We start from the raw sequence: 26,420 nt of genomic DNA, 5'->3' as shown, positions 1-26,420 counted from the left end.
AGATGAGTCCAAAAATGAAATGCTGCTTAGATTTGCCAAATTAGACTATAATTATTTGCAAATGTTGCATAAAAAGGAGCTCTATGAAGTATCAAGGTAATGTTCAATTGACAATTACATAAAATAGCTCTCTCTGTCTCTGTGTGTGTTTACATTAATTAATAATATACATTCCTTATGTATATTGCAGGTGGTGGAAGGATTTGGACCTTGTTTCTAAGCTTCCATATGCTAGAGATAGAGTGGTAGAATGCTTTTTCTGGGCTATGGGTGTTTATCATGAACCTCAATATTCAATTGCTCGAATCATGCTCACCAAAACCATTGCAATGACATCGATAATAGATGATACATATGATGCCTATGGTACAGTTGAAGAACTTGAAGTTTTTACAGAGGCCATTATGAGGTACATATTTCTTTCTTTTAAGTTTATCCACATTATTAATACAAAATAGTTTCGTAAGGTAATCAATTGTTTCTTTGTGATCATAATTATGAGAATTTGTTTTTTAGGTGGGACATTAGTGAAGTTGATCGGCTTCCTGAGTACATTAAACCATTCTATAGTGCTCTTTTAGATCTTTATGAGCAATTTGATGAAGAACTATCAAAAGAAGGAAGATCTTATGCGGTCCATTATGCAAAAGAAGCTGTAAGTAATACATTTACTATTAATCCGCTATTACTAAGTTCATATTATTCTTGCATTTGGTTTTTTATAGTTAATTTCCCTTCCTCATGTTACTCAAATATCTACTAATTTGTATGCAGTTGAAAGAACTTGTGAGGACATACTATGTGGAAGCCAAGTGGTTCATTGAAGGATACATGCCACCGTTTTCTGAGTACATGAGCAATGCCTTAATCACATGCACTTATGTTTATCATACAACTACATCCTTGTTGGGGATCAAATCTGTGACCGAGAAAGACTTTGAATGGCTGAGCAATAAACCTAAAATGCTTGTTGCTAGCCTCATAATATGTCGACTTGTTGATGACATTGCTACATATGAGGTATGAAATGCACTCAAAGTTTGTTATAAGGATGCTACAATTCTACAAATAAGCAACCTTATTTACTTATCTAAGTATTTTCTACAAATTTTGCCTTATTGAAGGTTGAAAAGGAAAGGGGCCAAATTGCCACCGGCATCGAATCATACATGAAAGAGAACCAGGTGACTAAAGAAGTGGCAGTTGATAAGTTTTTTGAAATGGTTACAAATGCATGGAAGGATATTAATGAAGAGTATATGCGACCAACTTCCTCACCAAGAGAAATTCTAATGCGCATTCTCAACCTTGAACGTATTATAGATGTCACTTATAAAGGCAATGAAGATGGATATACACAACCACAAAAAGTTTTGAAACCCCACATCATTTCTTTGTTTATTGATCTCGTTGAGGTCTAATGTTAATAGGGATCAAGTTGGTGAAAAAAATTGTTGTAATCGAACATGGTTGTTTTTTATTTTTTATCTTTGTTATTACTTATTATCCACGGAGATAAAGCAAAAAGCTTCAAATAAGCTGTAAACCTTATTCATTGTTCTCCATCGATAAAAGATTTAGTGACCAAAACATTTATTGCTTCAAGACACTTACATGGATCAGATATTGATTGGTAAGGTTTTTGGTTGGTTAAATATGGACTATTTTTTTTTTTATAACCTTTGGCGACTAAAAATTTGTCCCTTGTGGTCCGTTTCCGCAATCAAACAAGAATTGGTCATTATAGACCTTGATATGAATAAACCCAACTTATTTTTTTCGCACATGATTGTGGTTTCACTAATCAATAAATGGATTCTTGACATAGCAACCAAACAAAAAGTGATCATTGAAAACCTCGGCACAAATAAGATCTATTATTTTTCACGTGTTATTGGGACTTAACAACTAATCTAAATGTGTTGATGAAAGTATAAGCTTTAGCAATCACGGTTGGTCGCTGATGGTTGGTTCAACGACAAAACAAAAAGTGGTCGTTGAAGGCCTCGATGGGAATAAACCCCTCTTTTGTTCACGTGTTTTTGTAGTTTTAGCTACCAATCTAAATGAGTTCGGTGAAAATCTAAGCTTTAGAGACCATGGTTTGTCGCTGATGGTTGGTTTAACGACTAAACAAGAAGTGGCTTCAGCGTAATAAACCCCACTTCTTTCTCGCGTGTGATTGTAATTTTAGTGGCCAATTATATAAAAGTGGCTTGTGAAAGTATAAGCTTTACGACCAATGGTTGGTCGTTGTTGTTTGGTTTCATTTACCAAACAAGAAGTGTTCATTTCTGCTTTTTTCGCGTGTGGTTGGATTTTAAGCAATCAAACTGAAAGTAGTTTGTGAAATTATAAGTTTTAGAGACTAACAGTTGGTGAAACAATCCAATTAGAAGTGGTCGCATAAGCTCTTAACCGAATAAGCTCCATTTTTTGCAATCGATAGAGACTGGTCGCTAAACACTTTTTGAGAATAATGATGTAGCGACCAATTGTTGGTCACTGATCTTGTTCAACACCAAAAATGGATTGGTAGTTGACTTGGCGTGTGATTGGGGTTTCGACAATCAAATTGACACGTGTCAATAAAAATAGATGATTTGACGACCAATAGTTGGTCGCCTATTGGTCGTCAAATCATCTCATATAGATATTATTTCACCATAAACTTGTTTCACCAATAGTTATTAGTCAATTATTTTTATATTTATTTTGTGGTTTTTTCCATTGTTGTAGTAGGCTACCTACGAGAAGCAATATTTGATGACCCAAAAAAATATTGATAAGGTATTTATTAGTCACATAACAAAATAAAATGAGTTTCAAACATAGATTGGGATGTACATTGCAAGGATTGAACGATTTCTCAGTGATAAGTCACTAGCGACAAAATTTTATATAGCTTACTTTGTAGCGTACCTAATGCGATAGGATTAACACGGGGATGGTTTTAATTAATTTAATAGTTTTGATTAATTTTTATTTATTCACTTAATTGTTTATTTATTAAGGATCAATTAGATATTTCACAACATTGGAAATTTCTAACTAGATTTTATTATTTAAACTCTCATTGTAGCATTATTGTACTTTAGTTATTCAAGAATAAAATTTTGAGAGTTTCTCAATTCTTCTAATTATTTGATAATTCTAGCGAATTAACAAAATTATATGTATTCTAGCGAATCAATGAATGTTTTGCAATTCTAATCATATTTCGCATGAATTTGCGTTGAGAATTAAAAACCATAATTCTATACCATCAAGAACAATAAAATCACAATAAGGGACGAAAATACATAGAAGAATACACAAGGTTTATAGATGTCCATCTTAATGTGAAACTACGTCATCTTCTCATCGTTGTAGTAATTTATTGTAATGAAAAAAGGTTTACAAGAGAAAAATTACAATTACAATTTCTATTTTCTCTTGCCTCTCTTTTTTATGGTGATTACATAGACCTTAATGATGGCCCCTATTTAGAGAGAGAGAGAGAGATACGTTGATTCACATACAAACTCTTTATAGCGATAATAATTAGACCTCAAAACTTAAAATTCCGTTTCATCAATTTTACTAATAGAGCTCAGTTATATCCCGAAGTTCGTGATATAGTGATAAGTTTAATTATACAATAAGATGAGTTAGTACAACTACGCCAGCAAGTCTTCTTATTAACTTAATTGGCATTTAAAATAATTATATCAATCGATGTAAATATTGACACATCACATCAAATCGCCACTAAGAGGGTGCGTAGTTTTTGTTCGTTAACTATAATCTTTTTGTCTTGTAGAACCCCAAATAATTCTAGACACCTTAGTGGCACTAAGATATGAATATTGGATGATTAAAGTATACTTCAGATTTTTAGTCTCATTTGAGACCCATTTTCGACATAGGAAACATTCGATTTGGAAAATGATATCTAAATAAAAGTTGTAGCTCTTTGAGTTAGCTTTCCAACGCACTTTGAATTACCTCAATCGGATATCAGAAGAAGAAGTTATGATAGAAAAATTGAAAGCTATGCAGTGTCAACTAGACAACAACCGGTCGATCGAAAATTCTCATTTTTCTCTAGAATTTAAATATTTATTTTCATCAATTATTTTCTCAAAGGGCCACCCACATTTTTGGCAATAAAAACCCCACTAAATTGAAGCATTTAACCTCAAACTTAAATAGCACCCATGTTTTCTCTCTTAAATGAAATTTGACCCTTCATTTACTTTAAGTTATGGAATATTTACCTATAAATAGAGACCTCATTTCACTCATTTTTTTTCACACCAAAAGCAAGAGCTTTTACATACTAAAAAAAAAGTTTCCAAAAGAGAAAAAGAGAGGGAGGAAAACTATTTTTCCTAGAAGTTTAAGAAATGTTTTCAAGCATCAATTTTCAACGATTTTCAAACATCTAAGGAGTGCATTTCTTTCAACGTCCAAGTTTCATCGAAGTTTTCAATCCAAGTTTCAAAAGCATCAATCAAGTAGGTAGAGGTGCAATGTGTTTAATCGTGTTAAATTATAAGTTTCGATTCATGTTAATGTTTGTATGTCAAATGGTACTCCGGTACGGTAAATCCCTCTATGTTAATGGTTGTATGTCAAATGGTACTCCGGTACGGTATACCCCTCTATGTTGAAGAAATGTTCATATGTCAAATGTTGCCCTCGGGTACAGCATATCCCTTCATGTCAAATGGTGCCTCTGGGTACGGCATGTATGAAAAGTTATAAAGTTAATGTTTTGAAATGTATAACTTGATCACTAATGCACCTATGACACATATTGAGTTTTTCAACTCACGGGTTTAATCTCATCTCTACAGATTGAAGGAATTCTATCTCGAGTATGGATGGAGGAGAAGATGGAGAGTGATGTAACGAGTCCATGGAAATCCGGTGAATAAGTGATTTGAATTTATTTTTATGAAATATTTTCTAATGTTATTTCTTTAAAATTTTGAATAACGCAGAATGCGAGAACTTGTTATGTTTTCTTCAAATAAATTACATTTTGTTGTTTTGAAAAATGATTCAGTATTTTTGTTTAAAGTATTTGAAGTATTGTTATTTAAATTATTATCCGAAGATGTAAGCTTCCACTAAAACGTATACACTTGTTACTAAACCACCGGTTAAGTTAAGTAAAGTAAGTAGCGTTCCGATCCACTAGGGGTCGGGGCGTTACATGTCTTCTTCAAATCCCAATATGTTAGTGAATGCCGATTTAAACAAGAATTATGATAGCCTATTGATTTTTGACACAAAAGCGAAGATTTACCAATGGAATTTAAATAGGAATATGTCGACGCATTCGACATGGAAAAAGGATACAAAATGGAACGAGATGATAAAACCAAAATTAAATCAGCCAGGCTCAAAAATGGGAAAAAACTATAGCAAAGCAGTCATTGCATCTGGTGGTGCTACAACGACCCAAAAAAAAAAAAAAAACTTGTAGTAACCAGGTTTCAAATAGTAATATGGCTAGGCTATGAAAGAACTTCTAATAGGTTTCAAATAGTAATGGCAGAAAAATATGCCAACGAGATTGAAGGGTTTAAGAATGAAGTGAGAAGCCAAGTGGTTCATTGAAGGATACTTGCCACTGTTTTCTGAATATATGAGCAATGCCTTAATCACATGCACTTATGTTTATCATACAACTACATCCTTGTTGGGGGGATCAAATCTGTCACTGAGGAAGACTTTGAATGGCTGAGCAATAAACCTAAAATGCTTGTTGCTAGCCTCATAATATGTCGACTCATTGATGACATTGCTACATATGAGGTATGCAATGCACTCAAAGTTTGTTATAAGGACGCTACAATTCTTCAAATAAACAACCTCATTTACTTATCTATCTTCTACAAGTTTTGCCTTATTGAGGCCAAATTGCCACTGACATCGAATCATACATGAAAGAGAACCAGGTGACTAAAGAAGTGGCAGTTGATAAGTTTATTGAAATGGTTACAAATGCATGGAAGGATATTAATGAAGAGTATATGCGACCAACTTCCTCATCAAGAGAAATTTTAATGCGCATTCTCAACCTTGAACGTATTATAGATGTCACTTATAAAGGCAACGAAGATGGATATACATAGCCACAAAAAGTTTTGAAACCCCACATCATTTCTTTGTTTATTGATCCCATTGAGGTCTAATGCTAGTAGGGATCAAGTTGGTGAAAAATTGATGTAATCGAACATGGTTATTTTTCATTTTTTATCTTTGTTATTATTTATTATCCACGAAGATAAAGCAAAAAGCTTCAAATAAGTTGTAAAACTTATTTGTCGTTGTTTAAGAGTTATTGATTCTTTCTTATAATAATATATCTTCCTAGACCCTAGTGTTCGTGCTCTACAAAATATAAGTGCTCCATCGATAAAAGATTTAGCAACCAGAACATTTATTTCTTCAAGACTCTTTCATGGATCAGATATTGATTGGTAAGGTTTTTGGTGGGTAAAAAGTGATCATTGAAGACCTCGGTACGAATAAGTCCTATTATTTTCCACGTGTGATTGGTATTTAATAACTATTTAATAACTAATCTAAATATGTTGATGCAAGTATAAGCTTTAGCAAGTTGTTTGAGAAAATAATATATTATAGGCATAATATGAAGTAATTGATCATAAAAATACAAGAATAATATAATTTTATAGAGAATTGAGATTTTATTATAATATGAAGAACAATAAAATGATTTAGTGTTTATAATTTGTCTAACTTATAATGAGATTAAATAACCCAACTAAATTGAAAAAAATAACCAAATATATATAGGGAACAATTCAAACCCTAAACATAGAGTTGTAGACGAAATAAAATGCACAAAAATTTCTTTATCTTGATTTATTTAAGTTAAATACAAATTTCAACTCCCAATAGTATTTCAACTAGAACTTGTCAAATAGATTTTGAAGGATTTCAAATAGAATTTCTCTTAATGTGCACTCTAATTAGAACTCAATTATTTTCAACAAATAATTTGGCCACACCCAAATTCTAACAATTTTCACTTTGACACAAATTCCATTGAAATGAACAAAACCTAGAAAAATTCTCCACCTGCGGACAAATTACACTGCAAGGAATAAACTTGAACTCTTCAATAAAAACACAAACAAACTTCTTCATCAACAATTCCAACTGGAAGTATTCTCTACTTCTGCTACCCTAACTAGGGTAAAACTCAATAACTGTGTATTTAAAAAATTTCAAAAAATACCTTGGACATCAAAGTTGCTTGAATCACGAGCAACAAAATAAAAAACATGATTGATATTTACCAAACAAGGTTGAAACAAGCATTGTAACAGAATTGTACCATCGTCGACGCTGCAGGATAGGTTTACCCATATTTTCAAAACTCAACTAAGAAGTATTCTTAAAAGAATATCCAAAATTAAACTTCAATGGTATAGAAGTCAACTCTAAATCCGCTCGAATTCTTAAAATATGCTAATTACTTGAAGATTCTGTATCACCTTGCAAGATATATAAATGGAATTTTCTATACCCCGTCAGCTCAACATGAGCTCCTTCGATAACTTTATGATTCTATCTTCAACATTGTACCTGTACTCCTTTAAATCAAGAGTATTTAATGAGATAAGATTTCTCTTTAGATCTGCAACATTTTCTCATTGCATCAAGTGTTCTAACTGTTCCATCAAATATTTTTACTCTGACCCCGCCAATACCTGTTGTCCGACAAGGTATGTTATTACCGATTACCACAACACCTTTGTAACTTCCTCGTATGTTGAAAACAATTCCTGATTAGGCAACATATGAAAAGTGCAAACTGTATCCAAAATCTAAGCCTCATCAGGTTTGGAGTTGTAGTGAGACATAAGTAAAAGTTTCTCATCACCGTGAGAAGTTTCTGCAACAATGGCTTCCCCTGAAGTATCTAATTGCTTTTCTTTCTAAAAAGTTGCAGCCAAATTTTCTATATTATGCAATTTATAGCAATCCTTAATTAAGTGTCTCGAATTCTTGCTATAAATTTTGAAGTTAGACCTTAACTCACTCCTTGCACAACCACCATCAAGAATAAGGCCATCTCCATGGATCTCAACAATATGCTTTATCTTCTCCTTTGAATATAGAGTATCGTAGACATCTTCGATGGTGAGAGTATCACGACTATATGGTATTGTGTCTTTAAAAGACGTGTGAGGCAGGCAATGAACACTATAAAAACAATCTTAAGTCTTCTTCATCATATTTGACTTTCAAGGTCTCTAAATCAGCAACAATTTCTTTAAAAGCAGCAAAGTGATCTTTAAGAGATATACCTTCTATCATACGATAAAAATATAGACATTGCTTTAGATGCAATTTGCTAGTAAGACTCTGCATCATGCATAATTGTTCCAATTTTAACCATAATGCAATGGCTTACTTCTCCATCAAAACGTCTTGAAAAATATCATTTGAAAGATGAAGATGTATTTAAGATATGGCTTTTCGACCCCTCCATTGTTTCTCCTCCGTAATCCAAGTTGTGGGCATCTTGTCAAATATCAACGAGTCGTCCAATCCATCTCAGTGAGTGCTACATGTATCTTTACTTGTCACAATGAAAATCTTATATTGCGATCTAAAAACGGAATATCCGACTTCATTGTTGCCATCACGAAAGATCAAGTTGAGGTATTAACTTGATCAAAACTTCGATCTTCCCAAGAATTTCAACACCAAAAGCTTTTATATCACTTTATATAATTCGGACCATATCTAAAACCACTTTATTACAAAAGAACAGCTTTGATACCAGTTTGTTGTGAAAAGTTAGATGATACTGGATTAATTCAATACCAAGTTGTTGGAGAAAATTAGAGATTATAGTCATAATATGAAGTACTTGGTCACAAAAATACAAAAATAATGTAATTTTGCAGAGAATTGAAATTTTATTATAATATGAAGAGAGAATACAATGATTTTATATTTATAATTTGTCTAACTTGTAATGAGATTAAACATAAGCATTGAAAACCCTACTTACTCTTTAGATTTCTAACCATAGAATTAAATTGTAGAGAAAAGCCAATTATATATAGGGAACAATTCAAACCCTAAAGTAGATTTGTAGATGAAACATAATGCTTAAAAGTTTACTTATCTTGTTATCTTTAAATCCAACAAATTCCATCTCCCAGTAAGTCTTCGAAATAGAACTTCAGTTAGAACTTGTCAAATAAACTTTGAATAGATTCCAAAATCATTACAAATAGAATTCCTTTTAATGTGCACTTCTATTAAATCTCTTAATTATTTTCAACAAACAAATGAGATGATACCCATCTAACAGAACCCGAACATGGAAAATATCGATTTGAATGACAAGATTAGATATAAAACAATTCATTTAGAGCATGTGCGCAGTATCTCTTTTAATATTTTCAACCCGTTTCTATTGAAAAATATTTGTGAAGAGTGTGTGTTGAATTCCTTTAATGTGGCAAAATCTGTGCCCAAAAGATGTAGTAATTAGCAAAAGCAGCATATTCGTGTCTACCAACTGTTTGAGCATTAAGGGGGTGTTTGATAGATATTTTTATGTAAAAATGCATTTGAGAATAGTAAATTGATGTGAAATGTGTGGTTGAAAAATAAGAATTTTTTTTGATTTACGTGTAATATTATTTTAATAAAGAATGTGTGGTTGAAAAGAAGAAGAGAAAAATGCATTTTGAAGAAAATGGCTACCAAACATGCTCTAAAATACATTGCTCATCAAGTTGTCGTGTGTGTGTGAGAGAGAGAGAGAGAGAGAGATTATTTGTTGATGACGGGTCAATGTTTTTGACGTTTTTTTTAATTTTTCAATCAACTGACATCACTAATTGCGAAAAATAATCCTCCAAGTCTTTTGTCCAAATCTAAACACGACAATTGGGAGTGAACCAAAATTTTCATATTAACTATTAGCAAATGAGGTACCGTAAAAACTTTTAAATTGTCACAACCACATCTTTATGTCAAAGATTGTCACATGTTGTGCCCTCAGGGCATATCTCCCAGTGGCAAAGGGGATGACGGATAGGGCTCAGCGCGGCAGTGTGCAGAGTTCGATTCCCCACAAAGTGGAATTGGTTTTGTTGCAAGCGGGAGTTACCATATGAGTTAATAGCCTTGGCCTATCCATGTGCTCTCCACCTTAACTCATGGGAGGCACATCCTGTGATTTACCTCCTCCACGATGGCCCAGGGTAGGGTCGGTGGGGGCCCTTAAGGTTGGGGTTCAACCTTTTTTTTTTTTTTTGTCACATGTTATCTAAGTTTTAGATAAGATACTTCCTAGACTTATTTGCACTTATTTCGGAAATGGTCCCAACGCATTGAGAATCTATGTATTTAGGACTATTGTTTTAATCATAACACTTATCCTCTTTGTCAGTTGTCGTTCAATTTAAGAATGAGTGTAATTGTAGCATAATTCATGTTTAAGAATGTGTTGACGTAGGTGTTGTGCACGTGCGGTATGTGTGCTACTACTTCCTTAAGTGGAGGGTCTGTAAGAGATTTTGACAAGTAGACTCGTTGAGACGATTGGATATGCTTCTGGATTCTTTTATGGGTTAAAACAGTTCATCTGGCTTTATTTAAGTTAATTGAAGGTTCTCATTTGAGATTCTTCATTTTAAAGGTGCTGAACTCATGCAAGTTGGTCGTGGAGAATTCACCAAGGCAAACAGGTATTGATTATGTCACGCATTTACAAGGCAATTGATGAGGGCAGCTAAAGTGAATACTAAGAAACGACAGTAAGGGATTTATACATGTGTCTAATTGAGACAAATGTAAAAATTTTCCCACCACATTTTTATATTAATGAGTATCCCATGTTATTTAAATTAAGTTCGACATTTCTTAGACTTTTTTGCACTAAAGGTCCCAGAAGTCTTTTATGCAAATCTAAACACGACAATCACGAGTGAACCAAAATTGTCATATTAACCATTAGTGGATAAGGTACCGTAAATCAGTAAATGTTTTTAAAAGGTCACAACCACATCTTTATATCAATAAGTATCACATGTTATCTAAATTTTGAATTAGATATTTCCTAGACAAATTTGCACTAATTACATAAATGTTCCCAAGTGAGAATATGTGAATTGAGGACTATTGTTTTAATCATGACACCCTTTTCGTCGCTTGTTGTCCAATTTCACAATAAAAAATTGCTTGTGCCTTGTACATACCTTATTTCTTAAAAGCAACTTCATCTGTTCATTATCCACTTCTAATTAAACGTAAGAAAAGGACGAAAAAGCATAAAGACTTTTTCTTCATCTAAAATAACAATATGATAAAAGGAACAAGAACTTTCTTTTCATCTTCATATCTCTAAAAAAATAGCAACAAAATTGCAGAAACACAACCCTTTCTCTCTCGAATTATCCTCCCTTGCCATATATCTCCACTCTATATTCTCAAAACACAAATCGCAATTAACCATTTCCCCAAAACCCCAAATCTCATTGATCAATTTTCAATCTCATAGTAGGGTGGTTGCTGTGTTGTAGAGAGAATCTCGGCAGGATGTTTGTCGTTTTTTCCATTTATGCTTTATTAATTGTAAGCAGTCACGGGGTATCGGACAGTTACAAATATTAAATCAGTTTAATTCAAAGATTTCAGTGGATTACTAAACTCTAATTTAACTGCAATCTGCTGTCAATTTAACGTTGGTTGATAACGTGGATGTCAAAATTAGATAGCTGATTGACGTGTAACTCCAAAAACCTCGATTCTACATTGGCACTTAAATTGAAGTTCATTGACCCGAATATTGCAATGCGCTTAAATCTGTAATTTGTGCAGTATTTTTGACAATTGAGTGCCTTCGCAAATTTGAGAACCCCAACTAGGACGGTAAGTAAAAATCATCAAACTAAAATCGTCAATTTGATATCACGTGGACCAGTCAATCAATCAGTTTTGAATCAAGTCAATATATTGTAAATCAAGGTTTTCCTTGACAGATGGACAAATTCATACAAAAAGGAAGCAAATTCAATGTAATTAAGCCCACCATGGAGATTCACCAGTTCTGAAATCTGTTTCAAACCATGGAACGAACACAACCTCCCCATCATCAACATCAGCATGAGCCAAGGCCAATGACTGTATACACAGCGTTATTCAATAATGTAAATTGTATTATTAATGGTCTTGTAAATATTACAAAGACGATAACCCTATTTATGGGGTTATGAATAACAATAAAAGGAAATAAACTTAATAGGAAAGATTGTGTAATAACTACACAATCAATTATTAAGAGAAATAATTTTAAACAATATTTTTATTTCAATATTCCATGCCTTTTAATTTCCATATCTTTTACTCGATAAAACTTATTGAATAACGTTTGTGGAAAAATATAGTAATGATAATTTTCGTCCTTGCATCATATAGAACAGAGCTAACAGTATAAATCTTACTCATACTCCTATAAGAAGCTAAAGATATTAACCAAAAACATCGACAACTGAGATGCAGTGATGTGGTATTGGATTTATAGGTCAAACAAAATGACAAGTAACAATCCCCACTAAATAGATTACTTCAAGTAATTGGAATAAATTGGTAGATGATCTTCTTGTCGACATATTTTCCTCACATTTGGCAAGAATAGCATTTTTACCAATTACTGGACCTAAAGTTTGGTCATGTAATTGGCATAAACTCTCATGTTCTGTTTACAAGAATGAATGAATTGACTCAACGAAAAGCTGTAAACAAACTCAGAATTTGTGAAGCTAAGTAGTATGGGTGGAAAAAGAGTGAAATGAAAGGTGTCCTCTTTATTACTCTTTTGTTTGCAAGTGTCTTTCTTGCACATGGAAACATTCCCAATACATGGAATGACATGTATACCTAATCATTTCGTCTCAGCATGGAAATTTGTGGGTTATATCACAGACCACCCAATGCAGCATCAATAGAGGTTTTTCATCCACTAGAAATATCTTCACAGATGGCAAGAGCGATTTCCGACTATAAAAGCTTTATGTCCAATGAATTCAATCATTCTTGTCAAAATACACTTGAGCACGTGAATTGTGACAGTATAAGAGAAAGAGTCAGACAAATGGGCGAACTTAATTGACTAATATTGTATCGACGCAAATAGACGATCATCAGATTATTAACACGTATAAATTTTCTCTATATACATTTTTCCTTTCTAGTGCTACAACTGAAAATTTTCTTCTATGCATCATCCCATAATCTGTTTTGCTACTCATTTCGAATACAGGCAATGGAAATTGTAGCTAATACTTTAAATTTAAGTTTGGAGCATATAGAATATATTATTCCCCCGTTGTTCACAAAAATTAGGAAGGCGTAAAGAAAATCCCCAGGTGGGACAAAGAAGGAAGCATAAGGAAGCAACATGCCAGCACTGGGAAGTGAAATAGCACCCAAAAGGAGCAAATTCATGAGCTGCCTTTTTCTCATATCAGGCACGCGATCGTCCGCAGGAATACTTGCATGCACGACACCCTCATCCTATTATCCTTTTGAGCTAAATTGCTGATTCTAACGCATTTTATGAGCGTTTCCTGTGAAGGTGAGTTCATCCCATTCTTGCTAGAGCACAACTGCCCAAGAAAGCAAAGATGTAAAGCCCATATTATTTAATATAAGGATTAACGAAATGAGATGAATTTACCTGAGACGAGGTTACACGGGATACAGTGAAAGAAGCCATGGCCCTGTGATGAAACTGCGGAGATTTGGGAAGATGAAGAGAAATAGAGAGCGTGACTACCACAATTTATGTGTAGATAATGTAGGTAAATATTAGAGAATCAAATCAAATCGAAGGCCTATATATTCACAGTTTTCTTAAATTGAATTCGCCGCCTCACCGGAGTGCAAGAGGTTTTGATCGGTGTTCGATTCCCAGGATACAAGGTTGTCGGTTCACGCTGCACTACATTAACCGCCTGTGAACTAGCTGTGATATACTCTATCTCATAAAGAAATTATAAGCACAAAGAAGAACTTGAAAGTGAGAAAAAGAAGATTGTTGTTTAGAGGAAGAATTTTGCATTTCACTTGTGATTTTCCAACCTAAAGAGACTCCTATTTATACCAATGGAAGAAAAACTAGCTCATTAATCAAGGAGTTAAACCATTCATTGATAAAGGAGTTAAAAACATGAAAGGACTTGTGTTACTTGAGTTACAATATATGAAGAGACTTCTATTCAATATTTTTTATTACTTCTATTCAATATTTTTCTTCAATTCTAACAATCCCCCACATGAATGAAAAATGAAAACTAAGACTCAAAAGGAATGAGAGAGTAAAACGAATCAATCCTGCATAGGATAGGTAGCATTTAACTTTGAACCTTCCCTTGTGAAACCTATCGGGAATTACTAGCAAACCAGTGGATCTGATGCCTTGAATTGTTTCGCCATTTGTGTAAATCAAGATAATAGATCTCACACAGGACCATTCTAGTCACAGCATAGTTCTTACTATTGTGTTCGTTTTGGCCATGAACACGTCGCCTGATTCTGCAAGTGTTTTTTCAAGGATGTAGCCTTGCCAATCCTTATAGAAGCGGCCCCACTTCACACTCACATATGTAACCTCTTAACTCAGTTTTTCACAACGCTTAATGGTCATTAAAAGCATAGCTTAACCTGTATCTTCCAATCACTGTGAGCACCATAGGAATGAGCAGAAGGAGAACATTCTCAGTGATTTACACAGATATACATGTTTTAGTTGTCCCTTTGAACCTAGATCCTGAGATCTCCATTCAGCCAGGTTGGGTTTCCACCATGATACCTTTCAACGTCATAGGCTGCAATCCCATTCCCCTCGATGCTTTTACAACTAGCTCTCGAGTTAGCTCTTTGGTTAGCGGATCCGCAATATTATCCTTTGACTTCACGTAGTCCAGAGTGATAATACTTTGTGAGAGTAGTTGTCGAATGGTATTGTGTCGTCTTCGAATATGGCGAGACTTACCATTATAAATATTGCTCTGTGCCCTGCCAATTGTTGATTGATTATCGCAATAAACACAAATTGCAGGCACAGTCTTTGACCATCTTGGAATATCCTCAACAAACTGGCAAAGCCACTCTGCTTCTTTAGTTACTTTGTCTAAAGAGATGAACTCTGATTCCATTGTAGATCTTGGGATGCAAGTTTGTTTGGGCGATTTCCAAGAGACAGCTGCACCACCAAGAGTGAAGACATATCCACTAGTAGATTTGGTATCTGACATATCTGATATCCAATTTGCATCAACATACCCTTCGATTACTGCAGGGTATCTAGAATAGTGCAGTCCAAAATCACGAGTGAGCCTTAAATAATGTAGCACCCTAAAAATGGCTTTCCAGTGGACAGCACTGAGGTTACTCGTGTAGCAACTCAATCTGCTAACTGAGTATGCTATATCTGGTCTCGTACAAGTCATTAAATACATTAAACCCCCAATTATCCGAGAATATTCTAACTGTGATACACCATCACCAGTGTTCTTGGATAAGTGGAGACTCAAATCCGCTGGAGTCCTGGCCACAGTGGTAACTGACTTGTTGAACTTGTCTAGTATCTTATCAATGTAATGAGATTGAGATAACACAAGTCCATTTGGTGTTCGAGTAATTTTTACTCCCAAAATGACATCCGCGAGACCCATATCTTTCATGTCAAACTTCGAGTTTAACATATTCTTAATGGCTTTGATAATTTTGTCAGAGCTACCGACAATGAGCATGTCGTCGACGTATAGACATAGTATGACATATCCATCATTAGTTTCCTTGGCATATACACACATGTCGCACTCATTGATTCTAAAACCACTAGAAAGTATAGTATTATCAAACTTCTCATGCCATTGCTTCGGTGCTTGCTTCAAACCATATAGCGATTTAACCAGTCTACAAACTTTCCTTTCTTGACCTAGAGCTGTAAACCCCTCTGGTTGCTCCATGTAGATTTCTTCATTCAAATCTCCATTTAGAAAAGCTGTTTTTACATCCATATGATGTATTTTCAGATTTCGCAAGGCCACAATAGCAATTATCATCCGGATAAAAGTTATTCTCGACACAGAAGAATAAGTATCAAAGTAATCTAAGCCTTCCTTTTGCTTATAACCTTTGATTACTAGCCGAGCTTTATATTTATCAATGGAGCCGTCCGCTTTCATCTTCTTCTTAAAGAACCACTTGTAGCCTAAAGGCTTACAGCCAGGTGAAAGATTTACTAACTCCCAGGTATGATTCTGTAGAATGGAATCGATTTCACTTTTGACGGCTTCTTTCCACAAATGACTATCTGGAGAAGATATAGCTTCTTTATAGCTTTGAGGATCATTCTCCATTAAATATGTGAGAAAATCAGGGTCAAACGTCTTAGAAGTTTTGGTCCTTTTGCTCCGTCTAGCCTCATCCTCACCTGCTTCAACTGAATCTTTACTGCTGCTAGAAGCAAAAGACTCCATTGTCCGTTTAATAGGAGTCAACTGGTTAGGAGACTTACAAGGAAATATATTCTCAAAAAATTGTGCATTCCTAGACTCCATAATCATGTTCGGATGAATATCAGGTACATTCGAATAATGCACAAGGAACCTATATGCACTACTATTTTATGCATAACCAATGAACACACAATCAACTGTCTTAGGTCCAATCTTGACTTTCTTAGGAGGAGGCACCGCAACTTTAGCAAGACACCCCCACATTCCTAAGTATTTATATGAAGGTGTCCAATTTGTCCAAAGTTTATACGGAGTCTTATCCATATTCTTTCTTAACACTTTATTTAAGATGTAATTTGCGGAAAGAATACCTTCTCCCCACATGTTCTGTGGTAATCCAGAACTAATCAACACATCATTCATCATTTCCTTTAAAGTTCTATTCTTATGCTCAGTAATTTCGTTCTGCTGACGTGAATAAGGTGCAGTAGTTTGGTGAATTATTCCATGTTTAGCACAAAATTCACCAAACGGTGATTCATATTCACCACCACGATCACTCCATAGTACCTTTATTTTCTTACTAAGTTGATTTTCAACTTCATTTTTATAAAGAATGAATTTATCGATAGATTCGTCTTTGCTTTTAAGCAAGTACACATAACAATATCTCGTGCTATCGTCGACAAAAGTAATGAAATACTTATTACTGCCTCGTGTTTGGATAGATTTCAAGTCACATACATCACTGTGGACTAGTCCCAACGGCTCGATACCCCTTTCAATACTATGAAACAAAGACCTAGTAAGCTTAGATTCAACGCATGTTTCACATTTATGATTTGAATCAATTTGAAACCTAGGCAAGTAATTTAGTTTGCTTAGTCTACATAAACATTGTAATTTACGTGACCTAATCTACCATGCCACAGATTGGGAGACTTAATCAAGTAAACAGAAGGAGTTTTCTCATTACTCATAATAGTTGGGGTTACAGCAATTACATTCAATTTAAACAGGCCATCAGTCATATAGCCTTTCCCAACATAAACACCTATTTTGGTAATCACCAGCTTATCCACCTCAAAGATCACGCGGAACCCATTCTTGCTTAGAAGAGACCTAGAGATCAGATTCTTGCGAATTTCTGGCACGTACAGCACATTAGTCAGAGTAAGCTCTTTGCCAGATGTCATCTTCAGGATCACCTTGCCTTTACCAAGCAATTCGGAAGTTGCAGAGTTTCCCACGAACAACTTTTCACCATTTGTAACTGGTGCAAAAGTAGTGAACATGCTTCTGCTGGAGCAGACATGGCAAGTGGCCCCAGTGTTCAGCCACCACTCATTTGGGTTAGACCCCACCAGATTAACCTCACTAATCACAGCCGTGAGGTTTAGCTCAGACATTTCTTCTGAGAGATGATCTCTCTCATTTCCAACCATATTAGCCTGAGGACACTGCTTATTATCCCTCCGAGGCTGACGGCAGTCTGTTGATCGATTCCCAACTTTGCACAATTGAAGCACTTTCCATTGAACTAGAACTTAGGTTTCTTTCCTACCCCACCTGCAGGCTTCAACTAAGACCCTTTCGTAGCCTGTTTTTTATCTTTTCAATTTTTGTTACCCTGTTTGGCTTTAAAGGAGTGAAACCAGAACTTTGGCCGTACTCCAATACATTAGCCTTCTCAGAGTAAGAATTCTTTGACTTACGTTCAGCCCATTTGTTATCCTCCTCAATGCGCACCTTGATAATTAAATTCTCGAAAGACATCTCTTTCCTCTTATACTGCAAATAGCTTTTGAAAGCTTTCCATTGAGGAGGTAGCTTGTGAATAGCAGTAGCCACCTGTAGAGATTCTGACATGGTCAGACTCTCAGCATGCATTTCTTGCAAAAGCACTTGATACTCCTGTACTTGGCTCACCACTGAACGTGAATCAACCATTTCGAAGTCCATACACCGATTGGCTAAGAATTTCTTAGATCCGGTATCCTCAGTCTTGTATTTCTTTTCTAAGGACTCCCAAAGCTCCTTAGCAGACTTCTTTACCACATATACGTGATACAGAGAATTCTGTAGGCCATCCAAGATATAGTTGCGGCACAAAAAATCAGCACTTTTCCAAGCGTCCCAAACTGCACGCCTATGCACATAGTATCATTTTCAGCCACGATAGGGGCATCCTCAGTGAGGAAATGTGCAAGGCCCAACGTAGTGAGATAGAAAACCGTCTTATTCTGCCATGTCTTAAAATCAGTACCAGCAAACTTATCTGGTCGAATTGCATGATTCATCGAAAATGGAGCCGAAAACGATAGCAAAGGTACCGAAGCCGCAGCCCTAGGCACTGACAAAGGTATTGTGCCAAACTGGACTGCCAAGGTCGCAGCTGAAGGCAAAGTTGGGTTCACTCCAAGATGAGGAATCCCGCCTCCAATTATCCTGTTAATGGGAGAAATGTCAATCGTGGTCTCCATAGGGTTAACAACGGTCATTGCAAGATTTGGTACACCGGTACCAACAGTGTTGCTTTCGTTATTCACATCGTTATTTTCATGTGACGCCATTGAACCGGAGTAAGCAACAAATAATTTAGAATAATTATAAGGTTGTAAATTTGTATATAAATTCGAGATCAAGTTATCTGTTTAGAAAATAAAACTGCAGAGTTGAAGAACAGATTATTTTGTCAAATTATTAACAACTTAACAATAATTTAAAATGAATTAGAAATCATGCAAAAATCATGAACTGGAAAAATTGACAAAAACTAATGAACAAAATTTGATTTACTAAAGCCAATCCGATTTAAGCTTGTAGTTAAATATTAGAGAATCAAATCAAACCGAAAGCCCATGTATTTACAGTTTCCTTAAATCGAATTCGCTGCCTCACTAGAGTGCAAGAGGTTTTGATCGGTGTTCGATTCCCATGACACAATCGGTTGTTGGTTCACGTTGCACTACGTTAACCGCCTGCGAACTAGCTGTGATATACTCTATCTCACAAAGAAATTATAAGCACAAGGAAGAACTTGAAAGTGAGAAAAAGACGATTGTTGCTTAGAGGAATAAACTTGCATTTCACTTGTGATTTTTCAACTTAGAGAGACTCCTATTTATACCAATGGAAGAAAAGTTAGCTCATTAATTAAGGAGTTAAACCGTTCATTGATAAAGGAGTTAAAAACATTAAGGGACTTGTGTTACTTGAGTTACAACATATGGAGATCCTTCTATTCAATATTTTTCATTACTTCTATTCAATATTTTTCATTCAATTCTAACAGATAATAGATAAGACAGCATGTTGTACGTACAGCCACAATTTGGATTTACCATTCAACTCCATATTATTTTGGTATGGCAAATTTTCATACGTAAACATTATGCATCATTTTACAATCATGCTACATGATCAGGCTCAATCACAGAACTTATTTTCAAATTGCACTTGACAGATTTTCATTGAAAGTTGAAAAAACAAAACACAAAAACATTCAATCATGAGCTATCACATCACCCAATTTTTTTCCCTGTTTTGAGTAGCATTCCACATTTTAAAACTAAAAAAAAAAGATTTATCTACATCTGCAATAAATTAAAAGTGGGAATTGAGGAAAAACTTTTGATTACCAATTGTACCCTTACATATTTAGCTCTAAGTCCAATATACCCTGAGTTATTCTAATATCTTTAATTTTTCATTTTACCCTTATAGTTTTATGTTTATGGTCAATAATACTCTTAAAATTAAATTTATTTCAACTAAATTCAATTATTATTAAAATTAAAATTATTTATCTTTTAAATTAAGTCAATTAATTTCACTAAACACTATTATTGCTAATTATTAGTATGTGATTAATAAAAACTAATATAAAAATAAAATAAAAATTATAACAATACCACATATATAATTAACATGAAATGGCATAAACTATTAATTAAATCAATTAATATTAATACATAAGATTTATAAAACAATACAATTATATATACACATAAATTTTTTTAAACTTAATATTACAGATTAAAAGAATATTGCATTCCTAAAAGATTCAATTGAAAAGAAAACCTAATAGTTAAAAAAATCCCGTTGACTAATGTTTACTTAATAAGTATTAGATGAAAAGTCATTTTATAATAATCCATCAACTCTTTAATCACCATTGATTTATATTAATTTGATAAAATATGATACAAAAAAAAAATGATTTTTCAATAACCCAAGTGTGAATAGATGAAAAACAATCAATTTCGCATTTTACTTTTATGTTTTTATATTTGTGGTGAACAATGCCCTTAATATTCATTTATATCTTCTAAATAAGATAATTAATAATTATTATTGCTTTCAAAAATTAAGTCAATTAATTTTCGCTAAATACAAATATTATTAATTATTAGTATACAATTAATACAAATATTATTATATACAATTAAAAGAAATTACAATAATACTATTTATATATATAATTTACTTGAAATGACATATTTTATTAAGTTGATTATATTAATATATAGAATTGACAAAAAAAAAAAAATTCTAGCACAATTAAATTTTTTCAAACCTAATAATACATATCAAAAATAGTATTGCATTTCTAAAAAAAGTCTTTTGAAAATAATAAATTTAATCCATAATCGCAATCTTTAAATATTTTATTAATCAAATACATAATTAGGACATTTCATTGTCCATAATATAAATATTTTGCTTTGATTTGATATTTTTCGACAAAAATTTTAGCACAAATGAAGGAAAGAGAAAAAGGAAAACAAACTATATAAGAACATCTTTACTTTTCAAGTCTCACTATGAATCCATAATTCATCACTTACAGATTACTTATTGAGTATGCGTTTATAAATTGTTTTCTTTTATATTTTACTTTTTCTATGTAATTGTTGATGCGTAATTGTTAATCACAAATTTTTATGGTCTCTTTTGATCATTAGTAATGATGGCCAATCTTTTTATTTTTATAGAGCACAACAACAAATAATAAACTTTTTTTATTTTTTGTCTACGATGAATTTTAATAGTTTGAGTTATGTGAAGATTTATTATATTGGATAGATAGTTTTGAATTTAGGGGCTGTTTGATAGACCATTATTTTCCATGGAAAATGGAATTCAAATTTCAACTTCCACTTTTTGGCTGTTTGATAGCATATTTTTTTCCAGATAATTGATTTTCTTGCCACATGGACATTTTCTTGGTTTTCAAGGTGGGAATTGGTTTACTAGGCTATGCTGTCGATTTTTATTTTTTTGGCTATGGAAACAAATTCTATCCCTAATTGTAAAAAAATATTTTCTTTTAATTGACAATTTTCATGTAAAACAAAGTTAAACGAACACCAAAAGATAGTTGATTTTCTTGGCTTTTTTTTTTTGAAAATGGAAACAAATTCTATCACTTTAATTGATCATTTTTATGTAAAACAAAACCAAACGAACACCAAAAAATATTTTATTTCAACATTTTTTACGTGAAAAATTATACCAATCAAATACAATAATTGACAATTCCAAGTAAAATAATTTCTAGACAATTCAATTAGCTCAAATTCATTTTCTTTTTACTCAAATTCCATCTCTGCAATCAAACGGGCCCCTAGTTTTTCAAATACTCTATTTTTAACCAAAATTAACTTGCATTCGATTATCCAATGCAGTACAATTTTTTTCTTTATTTCCTCAATTTGAATTTGTACATTTTATCTTCATGATATTCGTTGATTAATGAACATATTTTCCTTCTTATTGTTACAATTGCATAGTGTGCGAATATTAGTTTTGAGAAATTGAAAATTTTAATGTCAATTTCACTTGCAAGGAATTTATGTATGAGTTGTTAGTTTGAAAAACTTGGTGCTTATTAAAATTTGCAAATTTTTCACTTAAACATTGAATAAGAGAACAAATCATCAAAATCTAAAATTAGATTCTTCCAAATTTCGAGCGGTCATATTCTAAATTTTTTTAACCTTACAAGTTTGATTCAATACACATTTCCATAGAATATTAATAATTTTTGAGATATTAATTTTATTGATTATGGCCATTTCTATAATTTACATTCACTTAGTAATGTTACCTTTACTTCGTAGAAAGCTCCTGAATCGTCCCAACTTTTTTATTTTATTCTATTTTGAATTTTGGTTTTAGCACAAAATTATAGTTAAGAATTAATTATGTAAATAACTTAATTGCATAATCAAATAGTTTAAATTTTATGTCGCATTCCACAATTTTTTGTCCAAGTGTTTTGATATTTTAAAATTCTGTAGGCATTTCAAAAGTTTTTTTTTTTTTTTGTCAATTATAACTATAGAACATGAGTCATGTCATACTAAAAAATGTATATTTTAAATTTTAATGTTGGAATGTTAAAATAATGATATACGATATACTAAAAAATGTAAGTATCATTTATGCTATTTACAATTATATTATATATAAATATTACTAATAATATTAACATTATTAAAAGTTGAAAGATCGTAAATTTGAATTTATAACTTTGTTTAAGTTATAAATTCTTTTTTTTAATATTATAGTATGAGCAAAAAATATTTAGAAAGCTAGCTTTTGATTTTAAGTTTCTGAAATTTTTTTTATTATTATTTCCTTTCGACTTTCAAAGGATTATTAGAAAAAGAGGTACATGTCTCCAATGATACCAAATCTAATCAGATCGAATTGAATTGAAATAAGTAAAATATATTTACTTGAATTTAGGCAAATCAAAGTAAGAGATTAAATGTGTCACTACTTTCGACAAATTAAATGAGGTATAACTTTTTAGATTTTGTGATCTTGGATATATTTAATGAATATAAATTATGCATCCATTTTGATGTTTTAATATTCATATGTATACATACTTTACTTTTAAATTTAATTTGACATATTTATATTCAAACAGATCAGATAAGAACTTTGTTACGTTAAAGTAAAAATTTTCTAACGTATATGAAGGTACCATTCAAAATAAAGCAAAAACAATAATAATTCAATTTTATGAATTTAAGCATGCCAGTTGTTTGTAGTAGTAGTAGAGTTTAGTAATTTTTTGACATGCTTGCTAATTGTCAATTCAATTCAATATTTGATTATTTTAGTTCTTCATACTCAAGGTATATTCTTTTTAGTAATTTCATTTCATATTTGATTCTCATTTTTTATCTTTTGTAAAACTCAAACCTAAGCCAAATTATTTTGAACGGTTTAAAAAACTCAAATCTAAACCTTTGTATGGTCTGATTTAAAGAGCCAATTTCGTCAATATATTTTTTTATCTGTCTACTTTGATGACATTAATTCATTGATTTCAATATATATTTCTATCTTATTAGCAATAAATCTAAGCCCTTGTTCAATTTTTTGGGACAAAAATATGGAAATTCGGACCATTATCTCACAAGTCCAATCGCATTTGTTAACTTATTGTTTCATGCGTGGGACCCAACATTCTCTCCAACGGTCAATTTTCTCATTATGATAACATGAAAAATATGGCTTGAACTCATATCTACTAAATCAAAGTGAAATCACAATAAACTAAAACATATTTTTTTCATTTTTGTTCACCTTTTTTAGGCCAATGACGTTACGATAACATTACAGTACAAGTCTACAAAATGAAATATAAAGTCCAAAAAACATAATGATATCCAACAAAACCTTGTGATCATCATATTTGACAAAAGGTTACTGATTAAATAAAGAGAATAACCAACCACAATAATAAAGCAATTGTTTATAATATTTAAATATAACAATTACACAAGCTTATGTTTGTATGTTATTACAAAACGCATTTAATTTCATATTCTTACCTCAGTTTGCTTAAAAAATTATTGATTTGAAACTTTATTCGTAGCAAATATTATTATTGAAGGCCTAGGATCTCTTTGTTTCCGATTTGATGTAATGGACTACAATTCAACTTTGAAGAGGCGTAAAAAATCTGAAGAAGTGTATGTAGTGCCGGTGGCTCAAGATTGTGTCGGGTGTCGGTTGGAGTTCATCTAAATTCTGAAGAAAAAAATGGCTTTTGATATATTATGTTAGTTTTGAAATTATTATATATAAATTATAATTATTAGGTAATAATAATATATATGTATTAGAAAATTAGAAGTTGACAAAAATACCCACAAATGACAAAACTATTGAATTTTACATATTTGGATGAATTTTCAAAAAATTTCATTTTTTTATTTTTATATATTTTTTGCCGGTCTGGTTTGATTTTAAACAGCAATTAAAATTTTTAAATCTAAATCAAACCATTTTTTGCGGTTTGATTTTGTTTAAAACCATTTCATTGACTAGGTCCACGTGGTACCAAATCGACGATTTCTAAAATGCGGCTTCGATTTCGGTTCGATTTTTCGATTTTGCGATTTTTGCTTACAACCCTAATCCCAACAGATGATGAAGGATATTTATTCAAATTTAAGAGATAATAATTTTCAATACATATATACTTTCAATTATCATTAACAAAGTTTAAGGACAAAAAATGCTTACTATTAGAATATATATTTCTGAACGCGTATTATCTTATGGGCAACTATATCTCACACTTTTTTGTGGAGTTTCAATGCAAAAAACAAAAGTCTTGATGAAAGGTTAAAAATAGAAAGTAAAAAGAAGAAAAGTTGTAGGATGTTGACACAAAAGATTGTGTACAAATAAATGTTATTCAAATGAAAATATTACATTTAAATTTATTCAACCTTTCACATTATATATATATATATATTTACAATTTAAATTTTCCTTTAGTAATATTAATTACGACAACTACTTTCAAAAACATTATTAGTACTTAAAAATATTAGGCATACCATTCATTTGATACATAAAACGTGCAATGCACATTCTAACTACTAGTTATTTTAAAAATAAGATATCAATTAAATTTTATTATGAAATAATTAATTAAAGATATATTTTATTAATTAAATATATTAGGGTCATAAATATAAAATTTAGGGTCACAATTACATGCTTATATGCCACAACTTATTTTTAGTATCATATTATCAAATTAATTGCTCACATATTATTTATCGGTTACAATCCAAAAAATTTACATGTCATAAATCACAAATTTTATAGGTCACAACTTATTTTACAATAATAAATTATCAAATTAATTGATCACAATCACAAATTTGGTTATAGTTACTCATTCTTCTAGGTCACGTATACCAATTTATTCGTCGTAACAATCCAAGTAATTGGTAACATACACTCTTCCCTTCCTACACCACCCCACTGCAACACTGTTGACCACTACGTTGTTATCATCGCCATTGGCAACACCTCACCATCATTGCAAATCCACCACCAACTAAAATCATCCAAAATCTCATCATCACCAACACACTGAAGCGACCACCACCACCACCACTCCAACAAAAATAAAACCACCACCACTCCTATTTGAATTCACCACTGCAACATACCACCATGTAGTGACAGTCAACACCTATGTAAAACCATTCGAATCCACCATCGCGTAGCACCACCATCTGAACCCACCATCGAACAATGACAATCAACCCTCACAAATCACTATAGAGAGGGCAAAAAACCATCGACCACGACTCCATAGCATCAATTTTCGATAAATCAAACTAAAGAAAAGAAGAAGAAGATTGACACATTGGTACCAAGGTGATCGTGCGGCTATGACGGAGGGGCCTGTGGTGTTGTAGTTGGAGTAGGGAGGGGAGGGGGAGAGTAGAGAGAAAGTGAGATATTAGAGAAAGAATGTGTATAATTTGCAAAGAGAGTGTGTGTTTCTAACTAATTTAGATTAATTGTTATTATCGTGTATATTTAATGAATATTAAATACTTAATTATA

General features: G+C 32.4%; 2 protein-coding genes and 1 pseudogene across 2 annotated transcripts; 2 read left to right on the top strand and 1 right to left on the bottom strand.

The window, feature by feature from the left end:
* The first annotated feature begins 6 nt into the window (after window positions 1-6).
* Window positions 7-1,592, top strand: LOC111372157 (viridiflorene synthase-like). Its single transcript, XM_022994353.1, has 5 exons — window positions 7-96; window positions 191-409; window positions 517-655; window positions 775-1,020; window positions 1,125-1,592. The coding sequence occupies exons 1-5, from the start codon at window positions 20-22 to the stop codon at window positions 1,419-1,421; spliced, it is 978 nt and encodes a 325-aa protein (XP_022850121.1). The 5' UTR covers window positions 7-19; the 3' UTR covers window positions 1,422-1,592.
* Window positions 1,593-1,963: 371 nt separating this feature from the next.
* Window positions 1,964-6,298, top strand: LOC111371940 (annotated as a pseudogene).
* A 5,777-nt stretch (window positions 6,299-12,075) lies between these two features.
* LOC111371939 (cytochrome b6-f complex iron-sulfur subunit 2, chloroplastic-like) lies at window positions 12,076-14,490 on the bottom strand. Its single transcript, XM_022994087.1, has 6 exons — window positions 14,458-14,490; window positions 13,902-14,036; window positions 13,733-13,786; window positions 13,314-13,569; window positions 12,621-12,712; window positions 12,076-12,177 (listed from the first exon to the last, which is right to left on the bottom strand). Exons 1-6 carry the CDS (start codon window positions 14,488-14,490, stop codon window positions 12,076-12,078), a joined length of 672 nt encoding a protein of 223 aa, XP_022849855.1.
* Between the last annotated feature and the right edge of the window lie 11,930 nt (window positions 14,491-26,420).

Source organism: Olea europaea, chromosome 23 (assembly GCF_002742605.1).
Source record: "Olea europaea var. sylvestris chromosome 23, O_europaea_v1, whole genome shotgun sequence".
Taxonomy (NCBI): Eukaryota; Viridiplantae; Streptophyta; class Magnoliopsida; order Lamiales; family Oleaceae; genus Olea; species Olea europaea.
The sequence above is the reverse complement of the archived record's forward strand: the minus strand, read 5'-3'. Positions and strand labels throughout refer to the sequence as shown.

Coding starts and splice junctions, on each gene's coding strand:
- LOC111372157 (XM_022994353.1), top strand. CDS start 20: ATGCTGCTTAGATTTGCCAAATTAGACTATAATTATTTGCAAATGTTG. Junction 97..190: donor GAGCTCTATGAAGTATCAAG/GTAATGTTCAAT, acceptor TGTATATTGCAG/GTGGTGGAAGGATTTGGACC. Junction 1,021..1,124: donor ATGACATTGCTACATATGAG/GTATGAAATGCA, acceptor GCCTTATTGAAG/GTTGAAAAGGAAAGGGGCCA.
- LOC111371939 (XM_022994087.1), bottom strand. CDS start 14,490: ATGGCGAAACAATTCAAGGCATCAGATCCACTG. Junction 12,713..13,313: donor AGCTACAATTTCCATTGCCT/GTATTCGAAATG, acceptor ACCAAACTTTAG/GTCCAGTAATTGGTAAAAAT. Junction 12,178..12,620: donor ATTTATTCCAATTACTTGAA/GTAATCTATTTA, acceptor CTGTGTATACAG/TCATTGGCCTTGGCTCATGC.